Source organism: Pipistrellus kuhlii, unplaced genomic scaffold (assembly GCF_014108245.1).
Source record: "Pipistrellus kuhlii isolate mPipKuh1 unplaced genomic scaffold, mPipKuh1.p scaffold_m20_p_1, whole genome shotgun sequence".
NCBI lineage: Eukaryota > Metazoa > Chordata > Mammalia > Chiroptera > Vespertilionidae > Pipistrellus > Pipistrellus kuhlii.
In genome coordinates this window covers 84,114,327-84,129,746 of record NW_023425404.1, presented here as the reverse complement: position 1 = coordinate 84,129,746, position 15,420 = coordinate 84,114,327, and the positions used below count along the sequence as shown (strand labels likewise).

Here is a 15,420-nt window from a genome sequence, read left to right as displayed (position 1 = left end):
GATCTCACTCATTTGTGGAATATAACGAACAACATAAACTGCTTAACAAAAACATATCCAGAGACAGAGGAACATCTATCAGACTGTCAAACCTCAGAGGGAAGGTAGAGGAGGGTGGGAGTAAAGGGGAGAGATTAACCAAAGGACTTATATGCATGCATATATACTAGTAAACCTAACCAATGGAGACAGACACCAGGGGGGTGAGGGCATGAATGGGAGGATGGGGGCAATAGGAGATAAGAATACATATATAATACCTTAATCAATAAATAAGAAAAGAAAGTATTTGCATAATTTCTGTGTGAGTAGGCACAAACGGTGTGGGGGAAAAAGTTACATGATCTATACTGTATATCAGTCCATGATCTAGAATGTATCTCAGTAATTAATTCTTAAGGTTCAACTAATAACATGGAAATAGTTTAATTCTATCCTATATAATAAAGAGGTAATATGCAAATTAACCCTCATGCTGTCACAAGTTGGCTACACCTAAGGCAGAGGCAGGGTTTCTGTAATGAAAAATTAGTAGGGGAACTGAGGTCATGCCCCTCTCCTGGCAGGGCTTGAGTAGGGACCTCAGGCTGTGGCCCCTACCTGGTGGGGCTTGACAGGGGACCTCCAGGTGTGCCCCTGCCCTGGTGCTTGCTGGGCAGGGGTTCTTCAGGCCATACCCTTCTCCCAAGGCTAGGGGGGAGGGGGAAGGGGAAGGGGACACATCAGGGTGTGTCCCTCCCCACCCAGTGGGGCTTGATGGTTGACCTCAGGCCATTCTCCCCACCTGGTGGGGCATTACGGGGAACCTGAGGCCTCACCCACTGCCTGCTTCCAGGCCAGGGGACCTGATGCTGTGCCCCCAGCCCGGCGGGGTTTGACAGGGGTGGGGCCAGCCAGGTCTGGATCTTGATCAACTAAAGGACTTGTATGCATGCATATAAGCATAACCAATGGATGCAAAACACTGGGGGGTGAGAGTATTTATGGGGTTGGGTTGGAGGGTTGGGGGAGCAATGATAAGGTATGTAGACATATAATACCTTAATTTAAGAAATGGGAAAAAATAAAAATAAATTTTTAATAAAAATAGGTTATTATTCCTGTGCATGTCTTTGTTTGAGATGTGTTATTTTGAAAGGAGAATAATTGAAATGTTGAACATTTTGTTTTTAAGCTCCCAATCAATTATTGAATGATTGATATTCTCATTATTCTCAAAAGTTACATGGGTTGCTATAGAAGATATAAAGATCTATGATGTTATTAATTGTCTTGAAAAAACTCAGAAAGGAAGGAAATGTATGTTCTTAACGATTTTTTTCTCTATTGGAATGTGGTATAAGGAGGGAAGTTTAATTAAATGATACAGAGACTTAAACATTAATAGGCATGGGTACAGAAAATGTTTTACTCAATATGTCATAGTCTTTCTAAGCATAAAATCATTTTTATATTATTTCATTTCATCCTCTAGATTATCCTTGCTCTGGAATGTTGGGCATGGTGTCTGGACTTATTTCTGACTCCCAGATTACAGCCTCAAACCAAGGGGACAGGAACTGGATGCCTGAAAACATTCGCCTTGTGACCAGTCGCTCTGGCTGGGTACTGCCACCTGCACCTCATCCATACATAAACGAGTGGCTCCAAGTGGACTTAGGGGATGAGAAGATTGTGAGGGGCATCATCATTCAGGGGGGAAAGCACAGAGAGAACAAAGTGTCCATGAGGAAGTTCAAGATTGGATACAGCAACAATGGCTCAGACTGGAAAATGATCATGGATGACAGCAAGCGCAAGGCTAAGGTAAGATCCAGGAACAGGGAGTAAATGGACTGCCAGGAGGAAGTCCTTCCTCACATCCTTGACTTACTCAAGGACCTTCGCCCTTTCCTGAGGAAGAAAAACTTCTATTTCCTTTCATTCCTGAGGTCAGTGACCCCAATTCTAGGACAGACAGGATTGTGGTATAGAAAGTGATGTCTGAGATCACATGGAAAAGAACTGCAATCCTGGCCACCTTTCCCTCCCTTAGGGTTGGCAGGTAGTTGGACATGGACAGGAGACAGGGTAACTGAGAATGGGACCAGGCGGTTGCCATCAGCAACTGGGCAGAAACTTAAAATCTCTCAGCAGACTCTAATTTATTAATCAATCCCTTCCTTTACCATTTGATCTTCCTTCAAGTGTATTTTTAAAAATTTTAATTATGATAAAATATGCATAACACAAAATTTACTTTCTTAACCTTTGTAGGTGTGTAGTTCAATAATGTTAAGTATATTTATATTGTTCAGCAACCAATTTCCAGAATTTGCAAAACTGAAAGTTTGTGTCCATTAAGCAATAGCTCCCATTTCTCATCTCCACCAGTCCCTGGAAACCTCCTTTCTACTTTCAGTCTCTATGGATTTGACAATGTTGCTGGAAATCAGCAACTTCTTGGAGCTGCTATCACATGGCAGCGTGTGCTGTAGTGACATGTTCTTCAATACGAGGCTTCTGAAACAGAAAGATAACAAATTACCATAACCTCTGGAAGGATGCACCATATGCTTCCCTGTATTGTCCGTGCACATGTCTGCTATCAAGTCTAAAGTTATTTCATTGCATATCGAATTCTACAAGAAGGCAACACATAGTTTTCAATTTTAATAAAAACAAACAAACAAACAAACAAAAAACACACAAACCAAGATTGGTTGAATGTGTTTAATTTTATCCCTAAAATATGATTATTAATTATTATTATCTTTCTATGGTATTTAAAACCATGAAAGCTTCTACGTTGTTTATATAGAGCTTAATAAGTTACCCCTAAATGCCCTTTCCCAGAAATAAGATAATTATATCAGAAAAGAAACTGGTAAAACCTTCAACTTAGAAGCTGTACATATTTATAAATTGTATAAAGATATTTAAACATACTATATTTAAACTTACAAATGAAGGTTACCTCTTTAGTATGCCATGTACAGTAAACAGTAAAATGAGTACTATTTTGTGAAATGAAACAGCACTTTAATGGATTTAAATCTATGCCCTCTCCTTGCTTCCTACTCTCAAATGAAGGACAAGATATATCAGTCTTTGTATTAACTAAACTTTTCAGGAGCAAATAGAAGATCTAAATACACAAAACCCTCTTCTAAAACACGATTAGTAGAAGGACACAGATTTTTTTATAAATGATATCATGTTAGTGAACTTAATCCAGTTCTTCCCAGCCAGTGTGCTCAGTGGTTGAATGTCAACCCATGTACCAGGAGGTCACTGATTCCATTCCTAGTCAGGGCATATGCCCAAATTGCAGGCTCAATCCCCAAAGGGGCCAGGCAGGAGGCAACTGATGTGTCTATTTCTCTCTCCCTTTCTATTTCTCTAAAAATCAATAAAGACATATGTATTTTTAAAAATTAGCACTGTTTTATATGGCTCTTCATTGCTAATATTCTTCTCATTTCATCACTGACAGCTTTTATAATGCATTTATGTTGTTCTAATTCTTTGCTCAAGTTAAAATTAGAAGAGTCTGGGACACAAGAAAGAAAATATCTATACACATATGATAAAAACTCTGAAAATCCTTTAGAAACCACAAGTTAAAAGAGTGTTCTCCTGTGATTGTTGAAGCTATGTTATTAGTATACTAGAGGCCCGAAACACAAAATTTGTGCAAAAGTAGGTCTTCCTTCCTTTAGCTGCCAGTACTAGCTTCCCTCTGACACTCTGGATCCAGGCTTCCCTCCCTCTAGCCGCTGGCACCCGAGACCCGGGCTTCCCTTGCAGCCCCAGCTTCATCAAGAAGGATGGAAGGATGTCCAGAAGTATGTCCAGTCTAATTAGCATATTATGTTTTCATTATTATAGATTACCCTTAATTGATAACACTTAATTGAGCCTAACAGTAACATATGTCAGATTCTCAATTACTGGCAGCAACTAATTCTATCAAGAATGCAGAACCCCAGCCAATGGGGAATTTATTCTTGAAAATAATAGAAGGAAAACCTAATTGAGAGAAGTGGGTCTATGTTAGTAATGTACTTTGAGATTCCTGGAACTTTTTTCTAAGTCAGAAAGGACCAATTAATTGACTTCTAGAACTCAGAAAAGTCCTGGTTATGTCACAACCTGCCTAATCTGTCTGTCTCCTCCTGCATGTGTCTTCTGTTTTGCCATGACATTTCCACCATTGAAAGATAGCTTCTTTGGCTACTTTATGACAACTATTCCCACTCCTGCTGACAGGGCCTGGGGCTGGCCATACACTCAGTCTGATGTACCAGGTTTAGTAGCTTAGAATGAGATAATTTAAAGAAAACAATGAAACTAAGTGTGTGGACTTGGGCAAAGAACTCAATTTTCTGATCTTCAATGTTTTCATCTGTTGAAATTATGATATTTGACTAGAATATTTTCAAGGGCAGAGGCATCACAGCAGTATGAGAGTGAAGGGCACAAGTTCAGACTGCCCATGTTTGAATCTTAGCTCTATCACTTACCATATGGCCATGAAAAAGTTGCTTAACCACTCTGTGGTTTATGTGTAAAACAAGGGTAATAATAGAAGCTACCTCGTGTATAGTTGTCTTAATGATTAAATGAATTAATATATTTTAAGCACTTTAAACAATTCATTTCTCCAGTAAACATCTTAGGTTGTTTGATATATAGAAGGTCACTCCTAATGATAAAGCAATTTGATTTTTCTAAACTTGCCTCTCTCCCCTTCTCCCATTCTGGACTGGATTTTAAAATGGTGTATGGAGGAGAGGATATACAGTGAAGCTTATCCATTTCTAAAAAAGAAAAGAAGCCTAGCCATTGGCTCAATTTGCTTATGATTCCACTCAGGGATTTTGACCTTCCTGTCAATGTAAAAACAGAAAATAAAATAATTCAGCAGAAGCACTGGCAGTTGATAACCTAACTCCTGAAAATATGTCATTGATTTCAAGTTAGAAATGCACTTGACAAAGAGGTGCAATTCAACCCATGCATCAGAACATAACTTAGCAGACAGGGCTCTTGTTCCCTTCCTGATAAAGGGAGGTCTTTTATCTACAAACTAGAGGCCTGGTGCATGAAATTCATGCATGGGGGTGGGTGTCCCTCAGCCTGGCCTGTACACTCGCCAATCAGGGACCCCTTGGGGGCAGACAGACATCCCTCTCGAAATCCAGGACTACTGGCTCCTAACTGCCTGCCTGCCCAATGCCCTCAATTGCTCTCCCCTGCTGACCTGGTCAACCCTAATGGCCCTCCACTGCAGGCCAGTTCATCCCCAAGTGCCTCCTTAGCCAACCTGATTCCCCCAACTTCACTCCCCTGACAGCCTAATTTTACCCCTAACTGCTCTCCCCTGCCCGCTTGATTGCCTTTAACTCACTCTGTTTTGGCCCCACCACCATGGCTTTGTCCAGAAGGAAGTATGACATCTGGAAGATGGCTGGTCCACCCAGTCTAATTAACATATTACCCTTTTATTAGTATAGATAGATTATATAGGATAGGTTGCTTAAATGTGGGAGGAGGGAGAGGAGTAGCCTTTTTTATCAGGAGGAGATGCTCTTGGCAGACAAAAGTACATAAACCCTATATCTGGACTGATAGCCATATGCACTGTACTGTCAAACTGGTTATTAAAAAATTGAACTGCTTTCTTACACCTTACACCAAACAGCTGTTGCCCTTAAAACCCCTCCTCAACGCCCATCTTAGGCTCTGCCTTTGCAGTTTACCCAGATTAGGTTCTGATTTGTCGGTTTCTATGCCATCAGCATTAAAAGCTCCATCTCCCAAGCAGCTATTAGCTCCGCACAGTTCACCCAGATTTGGTTCTGATAAGTCAGTTTCTATGCTAGTCAGTGTCAAAAGCTCTGCCTCCTATGTAGCCATTGGCTCCTCTGGGAAACCCAGAACAGCCCTGCCTTCACATCAGCACCAGCCCTTCAGTCATGCCCCCATGTCCCAGGCCTCTACTGGGTGTATCTCTGGCCACTCTGAGAAGCAACACCTTGGGTCTGTGCTGGTGACAATTTTGAATTCTCATCCCTGACCTAACCTTCTTATAGTGTGAGCTCCATGAAGGCAAGCATTTGTCTTGTTCATTCTTTGTTCACTCATATACTTTACCTATGTCTATGCATCTATGCTAGCCCCGCATGGTGACCAGTCAAATGGTCATTTTGGTCATCACAGTCACCCAGGTGCTGGAACACCTTATGTAAATAGAATTTTCAGGCATTGGAATAACACAAGTTCTTGAGTAAACAGCATTTGCACTGCATTAAATTTATTATTTCCTTCAGCAATTTAATTCATCCCTCTTCTAGAGAACCCACTCATTTAAGAGATTGTAACAGGAGTAGTTATTAAAAATGTGGTGATTATTATAAGCTCTGAAAAGTGGTAAGTTCTCTTCTTGAATCACAGTCCTCCACCTCAAGGAAGTGGTAAAAGTATTGCTTCTCTAAGACACATCAACATATCATTTAAAAACATGTTTCATGACTGTTTCTGGCGAAACCTCAAAGCATACTCTCATTTCTGAGAAATGACATTTATCACTTCTTAAAGAAGTCAAATTGTTTTTTCCTTTCTCATTTATGAAAGAATGTCAGGCATTTACAATGTAGTAGAATGATCCCTATTTCTCTGCTCTATTAAAAGACTGGAGAAGAGACTCTTCTGCTGAATGGGAGGTTTTACTAATAACTGGTGTTTTTCATGCTTCACAGTCTTTTGAAGGCAACAGCAACTATGATACACCAGAGCTACGAACTTTTCAACCTCTTTCCACACGATTCATCAGGATCTACCCTGAGAGAGCCACTCATGGTGGACTAGGGCTAAGAATGGAGCTGCTGGGCTGTGAAGTGGAAGGTAATTACAATTTCCAAGTCCCTTTAACTTTCCAAGTTTTTGTTATTGATTAAGGCACATGTGTCAAACACAAGGCCCGCGGGCCAAATCCGTCCCGCCAGGCCTTGCAATGTGGCCCGCACCGCACTGTCATCACTGCACTCCCCTGCGTTTCCATCACAATGACAGTTTATGACTGTTCAGTAAACCATTCGGCCCGCGATTTAGGCTGGATTTTAGATTTTGGCCCCTTCTCTGATTGAGTTCGACACCCCTAGATTAAGATATTACATATGTGTCCTTATCCTCCCTATGTGCCCCCCCCCAACCCCCACGCTCGTGCCCTCGCCCCTTGGTGTCTGTGACCATTGGTTATGCTTATATGCATGCATACAAGTCCTTTGGTTGATCTCTCCCCCTTCCCTCCTACCTTTCCCTATCTTCCCTCTGAGGTTTGAACATCTGGTTAATGCTTCTCAGTCTCTGAATCTGTTTTTGTTCATCAGTTTCTGTTCATTATAATCCACAAATGAGTCAAGTAATGTGATATTTACATTTCTCTGACTGACTTATTTCACTTAGCATAATGCTCTCCAGCTCCAAGAAAAGTATGAAAACATGCTCAAAGTCACTAACCATATGAGAGATGCAAATCAAAACAACAACGAGGTACCATCTCATACCTGTCAAAATGGCTATTATCAAAAAATCAACAAACAACAAGAGCTGGTGAGGATGCACTACTGGTGGGAATGCAGATTGGGGTCAGCCACTGTGGACAATAGTATGGAGTTTCCTCAAAATAAACTAAAAATGGAACTCCCATTTAACCCAGTGATCCCATTTCTAGGAATATATCCCAAGAAACCAGAAATACCAATCAGAAAGGATATATGCACCCCTATGTTCATAGCAACACAATTTACAATAGCTAAGATTTGGAAACAACATAAGTGCCCATCTGCAGATGTGTAGATTAAAAAACTGTGGTACATCTACACAATGGAATACTATGCTGTTGTAAAAAAGGATATCCTCCCATTTATAACTTTCCCAGTTTTTAAAAAATTTTATTTTTTCATGCTTTTATACCCCAAAAACTTACAAATTGCACTATTTTTCCCTAGAGGCATTCCTCTCAGTGCCTGCTAAACTCAACATTTTAGCACATTCTCTTTAACATTCTAATCCGCAAACCAATGCCTCCAGAATCTACTTCTGTCTTCGTTACACAACTTCCTCAGATTCAGTGGGGTTGTCTCCTTTGACTTTTAAAAAATAATAATTTATTGAAATAAAATTTACATAACATAAAATACACCATTTAAAAATAAACAATTTAGTACATTCATAATTATTTGTGCTACCACTATCTGCATCTAGTTCCAAAACATTTTCATCCCTCCAAAGTAAAACTCCTTATCCATTAAACTAGGGGTGTCAAACTCAATCAGAGAAGGGGCCAAAATCTAAAATCCAGCCTAAATCGCGGGCCGAATGGTTTACTGAACAGTCATAAACTGTCATTGTGATGGAAACGCAGCGGAATGCAGTGATGACAGCGCGGTGCGGGCCACATTGCAAGGCCTGGCGGGACGGATTTGGCCCGCGGGCCTTGTGTTTGACACATGTGCATTAAACAGTTTGCCTACTTTCATCTCCCCTAACCCCTGGCAACCACCAATCCCTTTGATGCTTTTAGTGTTGTTTAGAAGTCTTTGTCTAATCTAGGTTTCTGTATGTGGTGTTGATTACTATTGCATACCAGCAGGAAACAGCATTTGGTAGACTACAACATCAACACATTCTCTTTCATGAATTTCTTAGGCTGCTGCAGGGACACAAAATTTTACTTGAGATAATGTATGTGAATATACAGTGAGGTCTATTTATGGTTTTTACTGTATAAACTTATGTTATCATTTGAAGGACAGATCAAAGACAAATTCAGTCCCCACATGGACCTCAGAACAGTTCTCTCCTCTGCATTTTTATCACATAATATATGAAATCAATGTTTGAAAATTTGATATAATAGTTGCTTATTATACCACTTAATGATTTTTTTTTTGTGTGTGTGTATGTGTATATTAGAATTTCCACTGCCTTACTTTTAGGCATCAATGAGTAATCTTATACCAACTTTTTTATCTCTGTAGAGGTCTTTCTCTATGTTAGCTCAAAGAATGACTATTGCAGATACACAGACCTTCTTTAAATATATTGTATTGAGAGGAAGAGAGAGGGATAGAGAGTTAGAAACATCGATGAGAGAGAAACATCGATCAGCTGCACACCCCCTACTGGGGATGTGCCTGCAACCAAGGTACTTGCCCTTGACTGCAATCGAACCTGGGACCTTTCAGTCCACAAGACGACGCTCTATCCACTGAGCCAAACCAGTTCCGGCGATACGCAGATCTTAATTCAGCATGTGCTCACAGTTGTTTTGAAGAATTCTTTCTTACTATTATCTTCTGTAGTTTCAAAATAATGTGTGTTTTCAGCTACCCAAATGTAATTACATTTCTGAGCACATTAAATATAATAAAATTTTTCTTATGCACTACAGATCTTAAGCTATGAATCACATTACTAGTGAATAATTCATAGCTACTTTTCTATGTGGTTATTTTTTAAAAAGCTATTATCTCTCATTCTTTATTGTATAGATGTTTCCACATCTGTAATCATGTCCCAGACCTCTAAATTATCCAATCACTATCAACACAGCCCAAAAGAAAAACCATGTGCCAGGTCTCTGGCAAACATGCCAAGAAAAAGGATGGGCACATTGAACGAACTGCAGACTCATTCATTCAATTTACTGAGAAAATGTGGTCATCTAAAAAAGGAAGTCTGCTACTTTGAGACAGATCTTTAGCCTGGATTCTGATCCAGAGAATCACACTGATTTAGGAGGTAGAATAAATGGATGGTTAAAAAGACTAAAACTAGTGGCAGTTTGCCAGTGTCAATTCTGTAGTGAGGTAGAAGTTATTGAAGGAATTTGCTACAGATATTTTCAAGTTCTCACAGAACTGTGGAAGTTGCCCCTAGTCATGTGAGAAACCAACATTAGGGAAAGTAACATCAAAGCTTTAAACACGATTTGTGAAAGGGAGTGCTTTTTGTCTTCTTTAAATTGATTAACAGATATTTTATTAAATATCTACTTTGTGTCTTGTTTTACTGGAGATATTTAGAAATACACAGAAAGAGGATATAGTACATCTCAGCCTTCCATGAATATCCATCCTACTTGGACTAGCATTTACATTTGAGAAAAATTAGAGAACCACAAAGATAAAATATTTTAAAGTATTCAAATTAGGGCATGGAGATCATTTGTTTCCTGCTTTTTTTTTTTCCTTTTTGATTTAATCTTGGTACTATTCTGGGCCACTACCAATGTAGAACACCTCCTTTGTAAAAACGGTAAGGAATGAAAAAAAAAACAACAACACAGAGAGAACTGAAAAAAACACACCACACAGTTTTGAATACTTAAAAATAGCACATTATCAAGAGCAAGGAGATCTTAGCAAAGACAAGCATCTGAATTGCCAGAAAGGATGCTGTTAATTCAGTGAGAATAATAAGTAGACCCTGGGGGCCTCAGTTCCAGATGGTGGAGTAAGGAGGTGCTGTGCTTTCCTCCTCCCATGACCACATCAAAATTACAGCTAAATTATAGAACAGTCAACCTGGAGAGCCACCTAAAGACTAACTGAACAGAAATCCTATAACTAAGGATGTAAAGAAGATGTCACATTGACATCAGCAGGAGTGGTGGAGACACAAAATATGCTGTTTCTACACCCATGTGTGGCAGTTAGGATTCGAGAGGGATTTATTTGCTGCATAGATTCCCTCTGAGGAGTGGAAGAGTCCTAGCCTCACACTGAACTCCTGAGTCCAGAGCACTAGTGCCAGGAGAAGGAGCCTTCATAACATCTGGCTGTGAAAATCAGGGATAGTTTCATCTGTCTGGGTGAGACAGAAAGCTCTTGGAAACACAGGTATCCTCTTAAAGGGGTCATGTACAGACTCCCTCACTCATAGGCACTCACTCTGAGGTCCAGCAAAGGGAAAGTGTGGGAAGTGCAAAAGAGATGTATGGGTAGAGGCTAAATTGTATGGCTTTGGAAAGAGAGATGAAGGAACAGCCACAATTGCTCCTCCCACACAGTAAAGAGGCCAGCACTATCTATCCTGTGTTGAGCCCTCCCGCCACACAGCCTGTGGGCATAGGTGGGCACTAAATTTGAATCCAAATTAACCTGGTGAACACCACTCACCCCACCATTGTGATTCCCTGAGACCCTGTCCCGCACAACTCTCACACTGCCACAGTGCTTTCAGGAGCTGGCAGTTGGACTCAGCAGGGCATTAGCAAGAGCTCTTTCAGCCACAGGCAGCCAGCCTTGGCCTCTACTCCAGTCATTCTTAAAAACCCTCAAAGGTATGCAGGCCACAGGAACGAGGTGCCTGGCCTCCATGTGCACTGTGCCTTTTGATGAGTGGACCAAGACTTGATACTGACTCAAAATCTGAATCTGCATTAACTGGTGAACACCCCTCACTCCACTGTGATGATTTCCTCAGACCCCACTCAACTCCTTACACCACCAGGGGCTCTTCTTTCGGTGTCTTGAACTTTAGTATTTCTTAAAAATTCTCAAATGTGAGGCCTAAAGCAGGTGGCAGCTGGGCTGTAGTGTCGTATGTGTCTTGATGAGTGGCCCCAGACTCTACACTGGCACCAATAAGAATCTGCATTAACCTGGTGAATACCACCACCTCATCCATCTCATTAACCGAATGAGAATCTTTCAGCAGCTGTGCATGATGGGCATCTGGGAGGCTGCAGGTATTCCTGGGATAAACTGTGTCTATTGCTGAGTGGCCCCAGGTAATTTACTAGAGGCAGCCAGCCTCAATTTGGTTTGCAGCATGGCCTCTTCTACACACCTCCAATATAGCACAGGTATCTAACAACCAAAGGTAGCTTTTCAGTTTATTCCAGATCCCCTTTTGTCAGTCATAAGCAGAGTCTGACACTGGTCTGAACTAGTCTCTCCTAAAAAGCCCCAGAATCAACACACCTAGTATCTGGCATCAGATCACAACAGGGTACCCACCCAATTAGCTCTACAAATGGCAAATCAAATAGGTGGTCTCAGTGGGCAACAGAGCCTCACTGTGGCAAATCCTGCTCCATGAAGTGACCCTAACCCAGAAGCTTGTATTCTATAATCAAGGCTAAACTGGTTTGAATTAACCCAACATGTCAACAGCAATCAAGGTTCAACTACAATAGGACAGCACACACAATTGGAAGTCCCAGCTTAGGGGATCAGGGAGACTGTTCTACTGGTCCCAGAAGATACCTAGAACGCTACCTAGCCAACACCTGGAGACACAGAAGATCTACCTAACATATAAAAGCAAACACAGAGAGGAGACAGTGAAACATGTCTAAAAAAAAAAAAATAGGAGAAACCCTAGAAAAAATGCAAGCAATCTACCAGCTTCAGAGGATGCTCAAGGAACGCAAGGGTAGAATAGAGGAAAACAGTGAGAATGCCACACAAAGAAATAATATGCATTAAAAAAGATATATAAAACATAAAAAGTAACCAGTAAGAAAAACAAAACAAAACAATGCTTAAATTAAGACTACACTGCAAGAAATCAACAGCAGATTAGATGAAGTAGAAGATTAAATTAGTAATTTGGAAGTCAGGGTAGAAGAAAGCATCCAATTTGAATAAGCAGAAAAAAAAGTTCTTTCTTAAAAAGAGGATATTTTAAGGGACTCTTGAACCACACTTACTATAACAACACATCATGGGATACCAGAAGGAGAAGAGAGAGAGAAAAAAAGGTTAAAAATCTATTTGAAGAAAGAATGACTAAAAACTTCCCTAACCTGACACAGAAAATGGACATACAACTCAAAAAAATTAGAGATTCTCAAACAACATGAACCCCAAAAGCCCAAACCAAGACACATTATACTTAAAATGGCAAAATTTAAAAGACAGACAGAATTCTAAAAGCATCAAGAGAAAGACAGTTAGCTACCTACAAGGGAACTTTCATAAGACTGATTTTTCAACAGAAACTTTGCATGCTACAAATATTGACACAAAATATTCAAAATAATGAAAAACAAAGACCTACCATCAAGACTATCATTTAAAGTTGAAGGAGAAAGGAAAGCAGACACATATGGTTGTAAAAAATAGTTGGGATTCTATCCTCTAGGGAGAGACAGGAGTCTTCTAGAAACACAGGTCTTAAAGGGCCAATGCACAAAATCTCATTACAGCCAACTCACCCTGGGCTTCTGCAGAGGGAGAGTGGGGTGGAATAGAACCTGTAAGGAGAGGCTGGGGCTTTGGGTTCTGGGAAGAGAGCCAAAGGGACAGCTGACAGAATAACTGCTGCTGAGTCCCTCTCCCATGCTGCATATGTCATTTTTCTTGGGTGGAGCACTCTCCCCTTTATAGCATCAGCCTGAGGAATGCAACGGCCCCACCTTCTGAACTCTTTGTTGCCCCACAATGCAAAGCTCATGCCTTGCTGAGGAGTCAGCTTCCTAGGCTGGAGTGTAGAGATCTGGGCAAACTCAGATGTGTTGCTTTGGGATGGGAGCCGTATCCCCTATTTTTATTGTTCTGACTGGTGGCTCTGATTCTTAGAGTAATTGCTAATCTCACCCTCTGAGTTTCCACCAGACAGCGGGCTCGGCCTCCTGACTCCTGGTGGCCCCACCCTGCCAAACACATACATGCTAGGTAATCTAGATAGAATCCGAGACAGACGAGTTTTGCAGGGGCCACTCCCCTTACCTCCCCCCAAGCCTGACTGGCATCTCCCTCTCATAGGAGATCCACTAGCTCACCCTCTTGACTTCTGGAGGCTCTGCCCTGCTGAGCTTGGGCTTTAGGCAGAATCTGAGACAGACTGAGTTTTGTGGCTCTAGGAAAGAGTTCATTTTTTCTCTCACATACCAGACCAATGCAGAGCCTTTCCTTCACATGTCAAAATTTTGGTTTGTTTGGGCCTGATAAACTCTGCTTAGCTTTGCCCTCAAGAGTTCCTGAAACCCATACCCCACCACAGAATTGCAGGCACTCAGTGGGAAATAGCTGGACTTGGTATACTCTGGGGCTTTTGCTGAGTGGCCTCAGGCCCAGCACTGGCACATAGTTTGAACCTGAATCAATTTAATGAACTCCACTTGCCCCTACCTGGCGACTCGCTGAGAACCTAATTCCTGCAATTTGAATTACCACCAGAGGCTATTTCAGTGACTGAGCCCAAGAGACAGCCAATAAGCAGAAGCAGGCAGAGGCAGATCTTGTGATTCCTTGGGTCTTCTGCTGACCTGCCCCTGGGATCAGTGTTGTTGGAAGCCAACCTTGGTTCACAGCTTGATCCTTCCAATGCATACCAAGCCAACAGAGGCAGTCACAAACTGTGGAATACTTTGTAGCTTCAAACAGGTTTCACAGGGCAGGTCACTGGCAACATCTGACATTGAGCTGCACCAAAGTCCCCCCTCCCAAAGGGCCCCCAAATCAACACACCTGGTGGCCAGCTTAAGACATCAGAGAAGGATCTGATAAGCTTCACAAGTAGAATATCCAAAGGGAGATCTTGGCAGGCACCAGACCCTGCTGAGTTAATTTTGCTTCATGTGGTCAACACCTGCACAGCACCTCATGCACTATGATCAGGGTCTATACTCACAGTTAGCCAGTTTAAGTTTGACCCCATACACAAATAGGCCAATAGGAATCAAAACTCCAATACAGCAGGAGAGCCCACATAATCCACACAAGGGATATTCTTGGAGCATCCAGCTCAAATGATCAAGGAGACTGTGACACTGGGTCTCAGAGGACACCTACTACATACGTCCACGCTACCAATACTGGAAATCATAGCAAATCTACCTAATCCATAGAAACAAACACAGTGAAGCAGTCAAAATGAGGGGAAAAAGAAACATACCCCAAATGAAAGAACATGAGAAATCTTCAGAAAAAAAAAAGAGCTAAATGAAATGGAGGAAAGCAATTTACCAGATATCTAGAATAATGATTTTCTCCTATGTTCATAGCAGCACAATTTATAATAGTTAAGATTTGGAAACGGCCCAAGTGTCCATCAGCAGATGAGTGGATTAAAAAACTGTGGTACATCTTCACAATTGAATACTACACTGCTCTAAAAAAGAAAGAACTTTTACCATTTGCAACAACATGGATGGAACTGGAGAGCATTATGCTAAGTGAAATAAACCAGTCAGAGAAAGATAAATATCACATGATCTCACTAATATGGAGGATATAATGAACAATATAAACTGATTAATAAAAAGGCTGAGGAAGTAGAAGGGGTAAGAGATCAACCAAAGGACTTGTATGCATGCATATTAGCATAAGCAATGAACACTGACACTGGGATTGTGAGAGCTTGTCATGGGATCTGGGAATGACTGGAGAGGGATCAATTGGGAAAAAGAGACATATGCAA

The 15,420-nt window shown here is 41.1% G+C and overlaps 1 protein-coding gene across 5 annotated transcripts in view; it reads left to right on the top strand.

Annotated features, from left to right (window-relative positions):
* NRP1 (neuropilin 1) overlaps positions 1-15,420 on the top strand; it is a 166,192-nt gene that overhangs the window by 124,788 nt on the left and 25,984 nt on the right. For all 5 annotated transcript variants that reach the window (XM_036454107.2, XM_036454087.2, XM_036454070.2 and 2 more), the window contains 2 exons: positions 1,475-1,806; positions 6,744-6,888. In XM_036454107.2, the coding sequence (XP_036310000.1) occupies positions 1,475-1,806; positions 6,744-6,888 (477 nt within the window). The remainder of the gene's footprint in view (positions 1-1,474; positions 1,807-6,743; positions 6,889-15,420) is intronic.